This window comes from Scomber japonicus, chromosome 23 (assembly GCF_027409825.1).
Source record: "Scomber japonicus isolate fScoJap1 chromosome 23, fScoJap1.pri, whole genome shotgun sequence".
NCBI classification, from domain to species: Eukaryota; Metazoa; Chordata; class Actinopteri; order Scombriformes; family Scombridae; genus Scomber; species Scomber japonicus.
Window position 1 is genome coordinate 15,630,622 of NC_070600.1, and position 15,362 is coordinate 15,645,983.

General features: G+C 40.3%; 1 protein-coding gene across 1 annotated transcript in view; it reads right to left on the reverse strand.

Moving 5' to 3' along the window:
- tmtc2a (transmembrane O-mannosyltransferase targeting cadherins 2a) overlaps positions 1-15,362 on the reverse strand; it is a 57,959-nt gene that overhangs the window by 25,127 nt on the left and 17,470 nt on the right. Inside the window, exon 2 of the mRNA XM_053314067.1 lies at positions 4,139-4,754. Coding sequence (XP_053170042.1) covers positions 4,139-4,754 — 616 coding nt within the window. The remainder of the gene's footprint in view (positions 1-4,138; positions 4,755-15,362) is intronic.

Consider the following 15,362-nt stretch of genomic DNA (forward strand, 5'->3'; position numbering starts at 1 on the left):
CATTTGGTTCCAGATGCAAGCACTGAAGTGACCGTTAGAAAATGCAAAGATATGGATATTGGAAGATTAAGAGTGAGAAAAAGTCCTTCCATCAAATCCAGCTTTTCATTTATAGCTTTTTAAACAGGGGTTAGGAGATGATCACTGCTGTCTTTGTTATTCAATCAGGTAAACGATTAAAATCTCAGCTCATTATTTAAACAAACACCTTTTAATTAATTCCAATCTTGCCTGCCAAGGTTTCGCAGTTTATTTCAGGCTTAGCAGAGATTTTTACTTTTTCTAATACCGACAGAAGCTAACTATTTCCTTGCTCCCTGTCTAAAGCCTGGTGCCTCATTCATCAACCTGCATGTTTTCCCCATTGAAAAAGAACAAAGACATTATATTCTCATGATCCTGGCGCAAAAGATTCATTTTGCCTTTTAAATGTTTCTTCCCAACAGACTGCAATGCTAAAAGCACACCTTCCTTTGTCTCCATCTGTCACTTTCTAACTCTCCCTCTGTCCTACCTTGTCTCATTTGAAATCTCATCTCAGTCTGATTAGGGATTTAATAGGATAAGAAATGGAGTGCTGGTCGAAGCGCAGCTGTCCCCTCCGCTACACAACAGCTGATTTGCATTTCCTTATTGTTTGCAGCCGCTGTAAGGCAGCGGTCAGGTAATGCAATGCTGGAAATTTTTCATTCTTCTGATTCATTGTGGCAGAAATAATAATATTTAAAAAAAACTTTGATTAAAAAGAAAACGCTGCTTTGTTTTCCACCACAAATGTTTTCTACTGCTTTTCTACCATTTATTGCAACGCCAAATTGGCTTATTATGCCTCTGTTGCAGAATATCATACAGGAGAGGCCAAGTCGTTCCTTCCCAAAGTGCTTTCAGGGCACAGAAGGTGAGAAAAATCAAGAACAGATAAAGGAAAGGAAGTGAGAGCATAGTTTCCCTCTCTCTTGCTTATTCTCTCTCGATATCCTCCTGCCTTTTGTGTTCCCATGCGTCAATGCCGAGACGTCTGGCTCATAATCGAGCAAGTGATTGCCCCTGTGGCTGGCCTCGGCACATAACGAGCTCCCTGCCAAGATAACCGTGACTGGGGCAATAGAGGAGGGCATTTGCCAGAGTGATAAATGAGCCAGATGTGTTGGCAGTGGCGGGAGGCACTGGGGGGATTGGTACCAGGACCTGACGGCTGGCACAGGGACGCTGGCCAGGGCTATTGTGTCTGGGCAAAGAGGTGGAGGCTGCCGATGACATCCCTGCTCCACCGTGTGATAAATATAGAGGGAAATGTGATTTTTCATTATGGTTTCTGACAACCACTGAAGGTGATGAAATCTTTCAGATTGTAATGCAACAGACTGAAACACTGGAGCAAGTAGTGCTAGATGTTTTTCAGGTTGTGGTTTCATTTCCAAGACAATGTCTCTACTTTCTTTGTTCATACAGGGCCTGGAGAAAAATGCCTGATAATACAAATACTTTAAGAAGGATTGCATTTTATTAGAAAAATCTTTTTTTTTTCTTCATTTTTTGTTAAAACAGTGGCAGAAAGGTGGGTAATTCAACACACATAACCTCTTCAACCCCACTCACCAGTCAGATCAGTCAGTACAAGGTCATGCTGTGCAGCCAAGCTTTAGTTAAAACCCACAGACGTTGTTTTTCCCCTCCAATTCTATTCAAGGTCCTAAAGATGCCTAGCATATTATGTATGCATTTGGCCATGATTCAAATATTTTACAGTCCGCTTACCTAGAAGCCCAAGATCTTTAGTTGTACAGCTGGAAATTGGTATTCTTCCGCTGGCTTTGAGGTTTACAAATTGAAAAATGTCGAGGAGCAAAACAGATTGTTTGAAAATCACATTTACTTTTTGTATTGTGTATGCTAGAATAATTTCAGGATTTTAAATTGTCATGCTATAACTCAACCGAGCTCTGAAATATTCTGATACTGAAGACAGAGATTGAGAATATTGTTTAAATTTTTAATGTTAGAATGGGCCATTTAGTGGTTACTCTAATTTCCATTAGTGGAAGGCACTATGGCGCAGTGGTTGGTACTATCACCTCACAGCGAGAAGGTTCAGGGTTTGAACCCATCAGCTGGCTGGGGCCCTTCTGTGTGGAGTATGCATGTTCTCTCCAGGTACTCTGGCTTCCTCCCACAGACCAAAAGCATGAAGGTTAGGTTAATTGGTGACTCTAAATTGCCCTTATGTGTGAATGTGAGTGCGAATGGTTGTCTGTCTCTATACTATCTGGCCTGTGATTGACTGGCCCACTTTTCTCCCTATGTCCAGCTGAGATTGGCTCCAACTCCCCTGTGATCCTCTAGAGGATAAATGAAAATGGATGGATGGAATATACAGATTTAGAAAGTAAGGGTTTGCGATTGTGACAGCTGTTTGAGTTGGCTGGATTTTGTTGTATAATGTGTATGAAATGAGGCACAAGACATGCAGAGTATTTCCATTGGGTTGAATGGTGCAACCATACAAAAACAGGTCTCAGGTTTCAATGTCACACAATGTAAATATCATTCAAAGAAGAGTTGGTAGACAGTGTGGAATAAAAATATTTTCCCAAACTTTTTCCAAAGAAAAATAAGGCAAAATTGGATTTCTAGAGGTGATGTCATAGTTTGTGATGTGTTGAGTTATCCTTCTTTCCTGTCTCTGGTTTGCGTTCATGACTATATATTTGTTTATCTCCATCAACACATGAGTTGCATGCACTTTCTTTGTGTAGATAATCTAACAAAGTTTAAGAGATGACTGGATACAATTTGAAAGACAGGTGTTGTTCTGCATCTGCTCAGGTCTTGCGGTCAGAGCAGCACACATGCGCGAGTCATTCCTGCCAAGCGCTGAGGAGAAAGAAAACATCACAACTGCTCTCTCTCCCCCCTCACTGATCTCAGCGGGCCGTTCACTGTAAGCCCTCCAATAACAGTTGTGGGTTATCATTCTGCCAGAAATGACTTCTGGAGAGGCTGCCCCACAGGTACTGTTAAGCCTTGCACACTCATAGGTTGCACGCATTTTCATTTGGATGCTGGCAGGGTAAATAAGACCGTCATGCATACTGTGGTTCAGAAGTGCAAGCCCACAAGTTTGTATAGAATAGGAAGTCCTATAGGAAGTTTGTGATGTACTATGCAAGGTTACATCACAAACCATGCAGTAAACAGAGGTATTTATAGATGTTTCCACAAGAAGAAACCACTAAAAAAGATTTCCACACACACACACATTCAGAGCCAGACTCTCCTTGCTCTGTAAACCCAAGGGGACTTTTTATTACGCTAGTTAGGTATTTTACGATGGCCATCATGTTGGCTAAGGAGCAGTTTCTCTAATTAAGTGTAGAGTGCCTGTGTGAAGAGGCTTTCCACTCAAACACTGATTCCCCAAATCCGATGAGTCACTGCGTCAAGGTTGTCCTCCTCAAATAACTTGAGTTTGGATGGGGGAAAATGGAGTCCTGCAGAGGAGGCATAGCGTGTGTGTGACTGTGTGAATGTGTGTATGTGTTTACAGGCAGGGGTATGTTTAGACAGCTTACGCAACAAAAAGAACAAATCATTTACCGGATTAGAATTTGTTATTGTTTTTCTCCACATACCTTTTGTCACCTTGAAATGAAAAAACTAAACTAAACAAAACTAACCCTGAAAATAGTTTTTCCTGTTCAAACACACATGATCCTAATCTAGATTTGCTCCCATTCATGTATGTCTATTTACTGCAGCAAGTTAACATTAGTGGCAATGTTACCAGGAACTGAACACTTCCCCTCTGCATATAGTTTCTTCCTGTTTGGATGACAAATAGGAATAGTTTTCTTTTTGTGAACCAACTGTGTGGTATGCGCAGGCAAACAGCTTTCCTAATTACACTCCTAATGAAAAGCAAACACACACTTTCCAGATAAACAAAACCATGTCACACACACAAACCTTATTCCAACGTACAGGAACCATTAGCAGCTGGCTGCCTGGCTGAGGTTTGCCTCTGAGGGAAGGAAGAGGAAGCGGGATACACACCAACACCAAAATGAAAGCTAGTGCACACACACATACACACACACACACACATACACACAGGCCCCAGCAGTGTGCATTCATTTACCTTTCCTAGCAAGAGGAGAAGTGCCTGGCGAAATCTGAGCCTCTGGAAGATGAAGAGGTCGTACACAGCCGACACGGCCAGGACAGTCACCCCCTGCTCCTTCCACAGCATACTGGCTGCTGCACACCACAGGCTGCCCAGCATCCAGCCCCAGCAGCAGGTGACAGAGCTGCCGCCACAGCCCTGGGCCTGAAAGGTCCTGCAGGGGTCTGCTCGAAGTGTGCAGTGTCTCGCATAGCAGAGAAGAGACAGCAAGAAAAACAATGCAGCGCCAACATCTGCCCTTCCCACCACGCCGGCAACTGCTTCAGTGTGCACTGGGTGTGAAGCAAAAAGGAGACCCGCCAGCAGGCTCCACAGTCCTCCACCCAGGAGCGGGCGACTGAGGGCCGTGAAGACGGCTGTGACGAGCCCATGCAGAACCACATTCACCAGGTGGTAGCCCCAGGGACGCAGGCCATGTAGGGTGTAATTGAGGCGGAAGGAGAGGGTGCAGAGTGGTCGGAATGACTTGTGGCTGCCGCTGTGAGTGAGCAGGGTGCCCCAGAAGTCATCATAAAGGATATTGGTCCAGGGAGTCTCAGGAAGAAGGTCCTGGTTGGTCTTGATGGCTCGGCTGTAGAAAGGAGAGGAAATAAATTACTCTCAAGCACAATTCTTATGAAATCATTCAAATTCAAAAGGAGGGAAATTTGGATTGGTTTTGTGTTTATTTTTAATTATATTTCAACTCTATTTTTCTTTTTTTAAATATACTCTCATTATTGTTGTACACAGCATACACACTGTGGTGTATTAGAGAGGAATTTCACCTGTAAAAATGATTTCTAGGTAATATATACATATGTAGGCTAGTAGAAATGTACAATTATTTTCAAAATTGATGAGTAAAAAATGTATGAGTAAAGAAAACTGAGAAAAAGACTGTACATTATCATCAGGGGAAATCCCACAACAACCAGAATACATTAAGCACAGTCCCATCCTATCAGCTACTGACTGGTATGTTGTGTTTATGGAACGCAGCTGGCCAATACATTTCCCAGTGGAGTGGCCAGTTAGAAGAGACAAATTTAGGAGAGCTCTGCATTATCTCTTTACTGATGCTTATTTTCATTTACAAAACGTTTTTCCTCATCGAATCTGGTTATATCATACCGTTGTGCCTGATCATAAAACAAAAACGGCACACTGGAGTCCGTTATGTGGATCATTGCAAACCTACCGAGAGCTGCACAGCCAGGCTGCCAGACCACATTATTGCCAGTGGACAGTCAAAAAACCTCTGAGTCTGCAGTCTCCATTTCAGCTTTATTTGAGAGACAATCATAGATACAGGGGTGAAACACTGCAAATGTTGTTGCTTTTATCGCTATGGACGATGACGAACTGGGACCTAACTGTGCTGTTACAGTAACACACAGTCACCATCGTGCTGATCTGTCTTCAGAGTTGGCAAAGTCCACTATAATAATCTGTCAGAAAACAAGATCAGGTTTATCAAAGTACTGCGAAGTTTTGTGAGATTTGGTTTTGTTTCCATTCTTTCTGACAATCCTCACCAGTCAATGCTGCAAAGCTGCTCCGCCTGCAGCGGCTACAGCTGTAACATAGCTCTAGTCACTTCTTCTTCAATACTGCACATCTCCAGATCTGACATTGTATTGTAAAGCTAGTTGGGTTTTTTTGTGCTAAGATTCAGCTTTTCTGTCCACCTGAGGTTCAAAATGTTCTCGATCAGTGTAAGTGGAATCACAGCATTTATCCAAAGGAATCTCAATATTGTGAAGTTTGTTGCAGTTTTCAACTCTGTCTCTGTTGTGGTGCATCTGCCACAGACACCACTCCAGCCATCACTGGACACTACTCGATGCTGCTTAACCACAGGGATGTACCATATGGTAGCTCCGGTGCTTGTTTCCTCTTCTCTCTCTCACTGTCTTATCTATTTCCACAATATCGTTTGTCCTTGTATCAATAGAGCTATAGCATATATGAATCTAACATTATACTGTAAAAGCAAAATATATTTTAGGTTCAGCTTTTCTTTCCACCTGAGGCAGTCACTTGTCTGATGCTCTGTGTCTGCAGTCTTGTAACAATAGTGCCACATCACTGATTAAAACATTATAAACTGAACTAGTTTAAAAAAAAAAACTAGTTCACACAGCATCATCTTATGCAGGATAGCTTTTCCATCTCGCTGATGATCCACTCATAAGTGAAATTTAATGAACAAACTTAACAAGGACTCCAAATATAATAAACAGGCCACAGAGTGTGTGATTAAATAGACATGTGTGGCATTGTTAGTTTCACACACACACGCAGCATGTACATATGTCACTGGTACCTGCTCAAGGACAGGTGGTTGCCCACCCCCCAAGGCTGCTGCGGATTCTCATAATTAGCGGATCATTACTGGGGACACGAGCTGCATTCGTGTACACTCACAGACTACAGCAAATGAGGTCCGCCGCAGGGATTAAGAGTGATGAATGGGATGGCTGCTCAAACAACTCAGAGCCGACTGGGAGAATCAAACACAAGCGTACTATTAAAAAAATATTTTGTTCAATCAGAGATGTAGCTCACATACAAACAACATGCTGTCAATCAAAAAATATATTATTATTGTAAATTGGATTTTCCTGAAGCTAGACAGCAGTCATGGAGAAAGCAAACGCACACACTGATAAAACAGAATGAAAAGGAACGGGTCACAAGGAAAAACTGGCTCGATTTGAAAGTATTGTTTCCCATGCAAAGTTAATAAGTAAGACTACACTTATAGTATAATAATGAAGCCTGTGTTTTCACTTAACATTTGCAAAATACTGTACTTTAAAAAGGACACTGTTTGAATAATTGTCTCAGCTGTAAGATGGTAGATAAAAGACAGTCAGTGTTGTCATTAGCCTGCCGAGTGGAACAAACTGTGGCTTTAGGGCTTTATAGAAGCTATACTCAGCTGTAGGCAATGTCACCTAATGAACAGGCAGCAGACTCCAGTATTGCATTAAACTGAAATTATTTTAAAGGCATTGCAAACCCAAATCCAAAACAGCCCTCTAATTATGTCATGTTGGGTCTATTGTACATAATAGTAAGCATCTTAAAGTTTTAGAAATTAGTTTCAATCCAAATTTGAAATATTGTCATTTAAGTCTTTGTAAACCTTTCTGATATTGGGTTTGAATTGGGCATGGTTATGCTCAAACATTTATTACATAACTAATCCCACAAACCAATCATATAAAAATCCACATCACAACATTGACATATATCGCAGGGCTGGACTGGCAGATGGAGCACCTGCTTGCTTTAGACAGCTGCTGAGTGGGCTCTGGAGGAAAGTGCTGGAAACAGAGCTGGAGTAGAGTCCTCCTGTGTTGCTGCTGTCTCATCTTCTTGAGGAATAAACACTCAGACTCACATTGGATCCTGCTCTGATCCAGAGCCAAGATCAGAGTTTATTTTCTAAACTTTTGGAATTAAAAAGGGGATTTATTATTTATTCAGACTCTCACCTCTCAACCTAGCTGGAGCTAACACCGGAGTCACACACCCCTCAGCTGCTGTCATCAATAATAAACATCTTAAATGCCACTGAGTGAATATCATTTTAAAGTTACAAAGTATAAAGAGATATGTGTGTATAAACAATATCATCACTGCTGTATTTTTGCCTAATTTGGATGACATTATTTTGAGTGTGGATGGAGCTGATACAATGTTAGCATAGCTCCTATTTTTGTAATCATGTCAAAGCATTGCATTTTTACTATTTCAAGCTTTAAATCACCTTTCAGCTCCATGTCACTCTCATTGATTCATTTTTTTTTTAATCAAGCATTTTTAGTGCACAGACAAAACATACAGAGAGGATAAACAATACATGAAAACAGAAAACTGATTCATTTTCCTATAATTATATTTAATTGTATTAAGATTTGACTCTTTTTCCATGTTCTATCAGGGTGTTGACTGATTCAGAGACATGACCTCACCAGTTTCTCATATCAGTTACAAATCTAACACACGCTGACTAAACAAAGGGAAAGCTGAGGGTCAGGGAAAGTCTTTTTGGTTTTATGTTTTAACTTATTTGAACAAACACAATATACAATGTTTGATTCATAAGCTTCACAGTCACATAAGTTGATCAAATACAATAGTATTACAGTTGATTTTGCATTGTCAAGTCTGGGCCAGCTATTTAAACACTGGTGACTCTTGGAAAAAGCGCTTTATAAAAACTACACTCAGCTGCAGGCAATTCCACCTAACGAGCTAGCAGCTGATTCAAGTGCTGGAGTAAACGAGGAACTTTATTTTAATTCTAAATCAACTTACAGTTAATGCAAAAAATGATCATTATAAAAGAAACCGTGTCGTGACAAGAAAGACACCACAGGAGGAAACTATGGCCTCGAAACATCAAAAACTACAGCATCCAATTTTGCTGCTAGCACATGTTCCGACTTGCAAACTTGGGTGATGTGAGAATGAATGTCTTCAACTTTTTTCCTAGAGTTTCATCACACCGGATCAATGGCGCAAGTCTATTTTCAGAGCTGTTGATTGTCATTAGCACTGTTTCTGTGTCTGAGCATGGAGCACCAGAGAGGAAAGAGGACAGCGACAGGGGGCCAGCCAAGGACTTCCTTTGTCTAGAGATTGTTACTTAGTGCGGAGAGCATAAAGAAAAGGGAGGGAGGGAAACTGCACTGCGAGCCTGTACTTAGCATGAGAGCAAGCAAGGTAAAAGAAAAAAAATATTGACAATGGGACAAAAAAAAAGAGGAAAATAAAAAATTAAAAAATTAAAAAAGGGCACACAAGCATGTAGAAGTGGTGTCAAAGCGATAACTGCTCATTACATTATTCTTAATTTGAATGTTTCTTCCTTTGAGCCTACAACTCTGTCATCGCGTGAGCTATCATGAATTCCTATGTTTCCCAGCATTGTTCTGTGTCGGGGAAAGGCGAGCGCGTGTTTCTCAGGCTCTGAGTTACAACAAGACGTAAGCCAAAGTGGAATTACATCATTCAGTTTACAAACCTTTTCCTCTTTCACTGTACTGTAGTTCCTCAGTGGGCTATTATTTATACAATGTTTTACAGTCGCAGTACAGTGCCAAGTATGATATGATGGTGAAAGGACTCAGGTTACAAAAGCTATAAACATATTGAAATGTAATGATTATCAACACTGAAAGTTTTATTGATGCTATGTTTATGCTGATGTCTTGAGTGTATATACAATATAGCTATCTCACATTACTACAAAGGACTCTGTGAAATTCATATAAAAAAGTTTTGATTCATTACTGAAACAGAATACATAATGTGTCCATCAATGTGCCCATCAAAACAACTGTGCCCCCCCCCCTTTTTTTTGGCTTTTTTGTTTTTCAGTCACCTCATGCAACAGCACACAATCAAATCCAAACATGACTAGATTCATGCTCACCCAGCTCCCTCGTGTCCCTTGCCATGTCTTGGGTCTCAATACACTTCGGTGATAAATAATTTAAATATTCAAATCAGTGCCAACCACTCATCTCCCTCCTGTTCCTGCCTGGTGCTGCAGGATGAAAGGAATGCATTAGCCATGAGGGTTTGGGAATGGGCTGTAAGTACCAGTGTTTGCCTGTGTGTGTATGTGTGTGTGTGTGTGTGTGTGTGTGTGTGTGTGTGTGTGTGTGTGTGTGTGCCTTTTTTAAGGGTTCGAGAAATAAACAGGGTTACATGCAGGGTGTCTGTGTTCTTGTTTATGTGAGTATGTGCACATGTGCGAGAGTGTGTGATGGCTTCATTGAGGCCTGTCGTTGCAGCGGGTGCAGATAGAGTGGTCTCCCGTAGTGATTGCTCTTACAGAGGGGGTCTTTTGTATTCAGCCACCGTATGTGGGGCAGGCAGGCAGGCGGCGGGGCACTCTATTCACAATCCTCAAAGTACAGGACGGGTTTGGTCTTTTCAATTTTCTTTTTTTTGTGAGGGGGGGGGGGGGGGTGTTAAAATTGGGGGGCTTTCCATCATGGGCTGAAAAGAGACATTAGTGGGTAGGATTTTTTTCGGGGGTTGAGGGGCAGTGGGGTCCATTTGTGGTGGGGGTGAGTTCTTCTTTCACCTGTCCACTGCTTTTAGTGTAGAGAAAATTGGCCTTCTTTCAGTGTTTGGGTATGTGTCTTTTCAATATGCAAATGAAGCTCTCCACCGCCTCCCAAACAGTGATCTCACCACCAGTGATTTTCTTTTTCATGTGCTCTAGCTGCTGTGCTCTAGCTGCTGTGCTGTAGCTGCCGTGCTGTAGGCCTCTTTTAGTGACAGTAAGCCAATACACATTAAATATGTAAAAATATGAAAGAGATAAAATGGCATTCAGAGCAGCCAGAATTTGAACAAAAAACAGGAAAATATGACATATTCCACCAGATTAGGATTAATTTTAAAAACTCTTTTATTTGTTTATGAGGCTCTAAATGGTTTTGCACCTTCATACCTTCCAGATTCTTTATCTGAGTATGTTCCAAACCATTCTATTAGGTTGATTAGTGCTGGTTTGAACAATGCACTGAAAATTTATTACAAAGTATAAAAAGTATACTGAAGCAGCTTTCTGTTATTATTCACCAAAGGTTTGGAATAAACAACAAACTCTGCTGATAGTTTTAAGAAACAGCTTGCTTTTAATGAATTCCACCTTTTTTAATATAATTTTTACTACTTGACACTACTTTTAAATTTCTCATTCTTATTTTATGCTTTTTATATCTTAAGATTTTACCATTATCAACTTGTTTTTATTACTGGTAATATCCTCTTTTTTTAACATCTCTTTAGGATTTAGGATTTTTGCATTTTGCTTATTATGTCTCCAGTTTTTAATACCCTTGTTACTGATTTCTATTGTTTCTCTTGTAAAGCGCTTTAAACTGCATGATATAAAAGGTGCTATATAAATACAGTTTATTATTATTGCTATTATTTTCTATTGCCAGGCGAGGTGAATCTAAGTAAAACCCATCAAGTACTCGACTAAACCAGATATTGAAACACTGTCATCCAAAAATACAGCAAGTGGGAATGGATTCAACATGATTTTGCAGCTGTTTGCATTGTATTTATTCCAAGCCAAATTTCCAACAGTATACTCAAGTGTGTGTTTGTATACTGGATGTGCATGTTTCTCTGTAGACATTAGTGCAGAACATCACTGCATTTTTCTAATAAAACTTCTCTGGCCTCTTGACCAAATACATTAAGTTATTTACCCAATACTTCAGCTTAAGTTTCAGTCATTACCGCCCCAGTGATTACTCCCCTAATCAACTCTCATGAGGCAGAGGGGCCATGGGGAGATCTTAACTCCATCTCAGCTAGAAACTTGAATTGCCAGAAATGCCATTCTATAAAACGACTCGTTTCCTCAACTGCATCCTCGTAAAGTTCAGTTTACAGATTCACGATGACATGTTTGTGCTCACACAGACACACTGCACCACACCACAGTACATTACAGTCTTCCTCATTGAATAAACCAACCTTTTAACTGTTTAAATGTTCACTTTTTGTGTGCTTTATTTTACGAAAGCAGCAATATTACCAGCATTGCAAAACACCGCACTTGAGTTTGTTTTAAATATTTGGGCTGTCAGCCAGCCAGGTCGTCTGCAGCACGTACACTGGCCAGCTCTCTCCACTCTAATAAACATCTGCAATATAAACTGCCATCACTTAACGTAATCAGGACTGGCTGAATTACAACCTTTTGTTCCAGAGTGCATCCTACTGCTCCCTGATAGCAGTAATGAGATGGATAAGCCAATCATTGTAAAAACAGCATTGTTAATGGATACTGGCCTGGACATTATTTCATACATATCATTACCCCTTTGTTCACTTTCCTTTTTGTTTTTTCATCTGTTTGAATCCATTATGTTTTATAGCAGCAACCCACTCCCAGCAGTCTTTTCTCTCATTCTTTTATCTCAATTTCTAGCATTTATGAAGTTATCATTTTATCCTCTTATGTCATCCATGCATCTTTCTTCCCTCAACTTTACTTTCTTCTTCACTGCTCATCTCTCTCTCTTTTTATCTTTACTATCTCCCTTTACTGCATCTGCTCTCCTTTGCTAGGAAGCTCTGTTCAGTTCCCCTTGTCTTGCCAAGATCTATTAAATTTCCATCCTCTTACTGTGCAATCTGAGTGCTAATTAAGCACACAGACTGAGAGCTGCGGCAGACAGGCCTATTCACACAATGCTAATCTAGGCCTGGCGCACCGCTGAAGTAAACATGCCACTGATGCTGCTGGCTTTGTGCAGGAGTAACAGGAACGCAGATGATTAAGACTCTATGAGAAGAAAAAAATCCTCCACACTGACAGGAAAAACAAATCCATATCACAGCAGCACAGCAGCAAACGTGTTAAAATGGAGCCACTGAGGTGCAATATGATTACAAAGCAGCCACCGTTAAGTCTGATTGAATCATTGTTTATTTTCAAACCCGTTCTTGAGAAGAGTTACGGAAGACTGTCAAAACAGAGTAAAGGTCCCTATTGATGCTGTGACATAGCAGCGAATCTTTGTAACAGTCTGGCAGTTTTCATGATAAATGCATGGAGAATCATTCAGCGACATAAAAAGCTAGCTTAGAATTAGAATTTTGGTCTAAATTTTGGTCTTTTGTGTGAACTTGTGATAGGCTTTCATTGAAACAAGCAGATTCTAAAGCTCTTAATCGACTGACAACCACAGATTTCAACAAATACCTCTAATAATTGGTCATTTTTTTCTCAACAATCCCAAAACAGCACCTTGTAGGGTCCTTTAGGGTCCTTTAGACTCTACAGACATAAGGATCACAATACATTGGTAAGGAAAATGAAACTGCAGTTGACAGCAGAAAACTATTAGCAAACATTTTGATAGTCAATCAATCATTTAATCTCAAGTATTTTTTTCCAGGAAAAAAACACCAGGATCCAGCCTCTCAAATAAGAAGATTTAAGGATTTTATATAACTGCAAACTGAATATATTCAGTTTTTAAGCTTTTAGTCAGATCTGTATCTGTATTATCTGCAGATAATAAACAAAGGAATAATCCAGACAAATAAAGTGACACCATGAAGAATTGTGAAGTTATCTAAAGCCATCCATCAGTATATTCTCTCTTAATTCATAGTTTAGCTCTGCAAGCATTAATTAAGACTTGACCTGAAAAAGTCAAGAACAAATGCTTGACACTTGATTCACTGACAATAAATATAAAGCATTGATTTTCCTCCGTTTTTCTGACTTCTCAAAACAATTAATATTGGAGGGGGAGGAGGCTCACATCCCATCTGCAACCAATTATTGATTTCTTCTTCATTTAGATTCAGTCTCACAAGCAGTGGTGCTGGGAGAAGCAGCAGTGTATTATAAGAGAGGTGGTGTGTATGAGTGGGTGGGTGTCAGGGTCCGGGTAACCTCCATGTTAATCCAATACTAAAGGGATTAGAAAGTGATCATAGAGTGCATAGAGTTTCTGAGGCATGCACAGAGGTCAGGGGTCAACAAGTAATCTGATTAAAGGTTTTGTGTGTGTGTGTGTGTGCACGCTCAAGGTGCCACACTCATACTGCACATGTGGCGTGGCACAATTTGTAATCTATATAATATGATGTCCTAGTTCCATGCGGTGTTGCAGTTGGCAGGAAAACAATGTTCGTGGCTTTATTCCCACTGAACACAACAGCTGGTTAGGGATAAAAAATCCCATGAATTTCACCTCAATGGTCATTCCAGTAGGGAGTGTATTGTACTGCACCACATGAGGTGACTGAACACGTGGAGATGGTGATCTGTTTTCTTTTTTTTTCATCCTAGTGCCCATCCATCACAGTGCAAGGTTGAACAATCATGCGTGAAGCTATTACACTAGCTGGCTGGGCCTGAGTGATTCATTTATTGGCTGATAATCATCTGCTATAATCCTGCCAGTGTGTGGCCACTGCAGGATGGCAGGTGGGAGATGATAATGATGATGATGAAAGAGTAAGATGTGGAGGGAGAGTAAGAGACCTTCATGTGGTGATTTCCATTCTTCCAACAAACACAACCCTTAATAAAGACACATTCTCCTCCTCTCGAAATGGTTATTTATTATTATGTTATAGACTACTTGCAGACGCCAACAATGCATAAAGACACTAATAAAATGCTGTTATCAACACTTTGTATCTGTTTAGTTTGTGTATCTGTAGGCTGTGAGGTCAGGAAGTGAGCATTAAGGGTGTATGCAGACATCATACGTCAACGACACCACTGGCAGAACAATACCCCCAGCACAAGTGGCACCACTAGTTTCCCACACTCTGTCCCACGGCAAACTGGCACGAATATGGGAGGAGAGGAAAATGCATAAATGTCCAGATAGCATTCATAAAACTCTGTCATAGTGCCAGTGGCCTAGTTGTGAAAGATTTATGCTCAGCTTTGCAGAGGCTCGTCCCTTTCCTGGCGTGTCAGGAAAAAAAAAAGGACATTAATTTGGCAGGTTTTATGCCCAGCTCAGATGCAATTATTTGTTTCTCTCCATCATTTGAAATGTCAGTGTGAACAGTGATAAACTGCTGTTGGATGGGATTCAACAAAGCTGGGAACTGGTGACATGAGTAAGAGAAGGAAAAAACTGGCAAGATTTTCATCTTTTTTATATATATATATATATTACTGAGAATAAGTCTTAAGACACAGAGGATGAGGCTCGCTTTGTATTCAAGGCACTAACCTACATTTTTTTCCTCTGCTGCTCAGTTCAGTGAATCTATCTTTTCATTGATTAAAAATAGCCCATCCTGCAGCTCCCAGCATTTTCCCAGAGGTGCAGAATAACCAGCAAGAAGTTTGGAGGAATTAATAGGCCAGTTTAATTACTTATTTTAACTCTTCATGCAGAGATTAGGTGAAAGCACAGCAAATTACACAAAGTAGTTTATTCTAGACATACTGTATATTTTTCGACATAGCTGTAGCTAATACAACACAAAGCCACTTTTTACATGCATTTTATATGTTGCTCATGGACCCACACAATCACCTTATGTTTACTATGAGTAATCCTTAATGAGTGTACAAAGGAATTGCCATCCAATATAACATAATTCATTGTGTGAAATTATGTTAATTTAAGCCAATGCTTTGTTGGAAACAGTGCTTATTTTG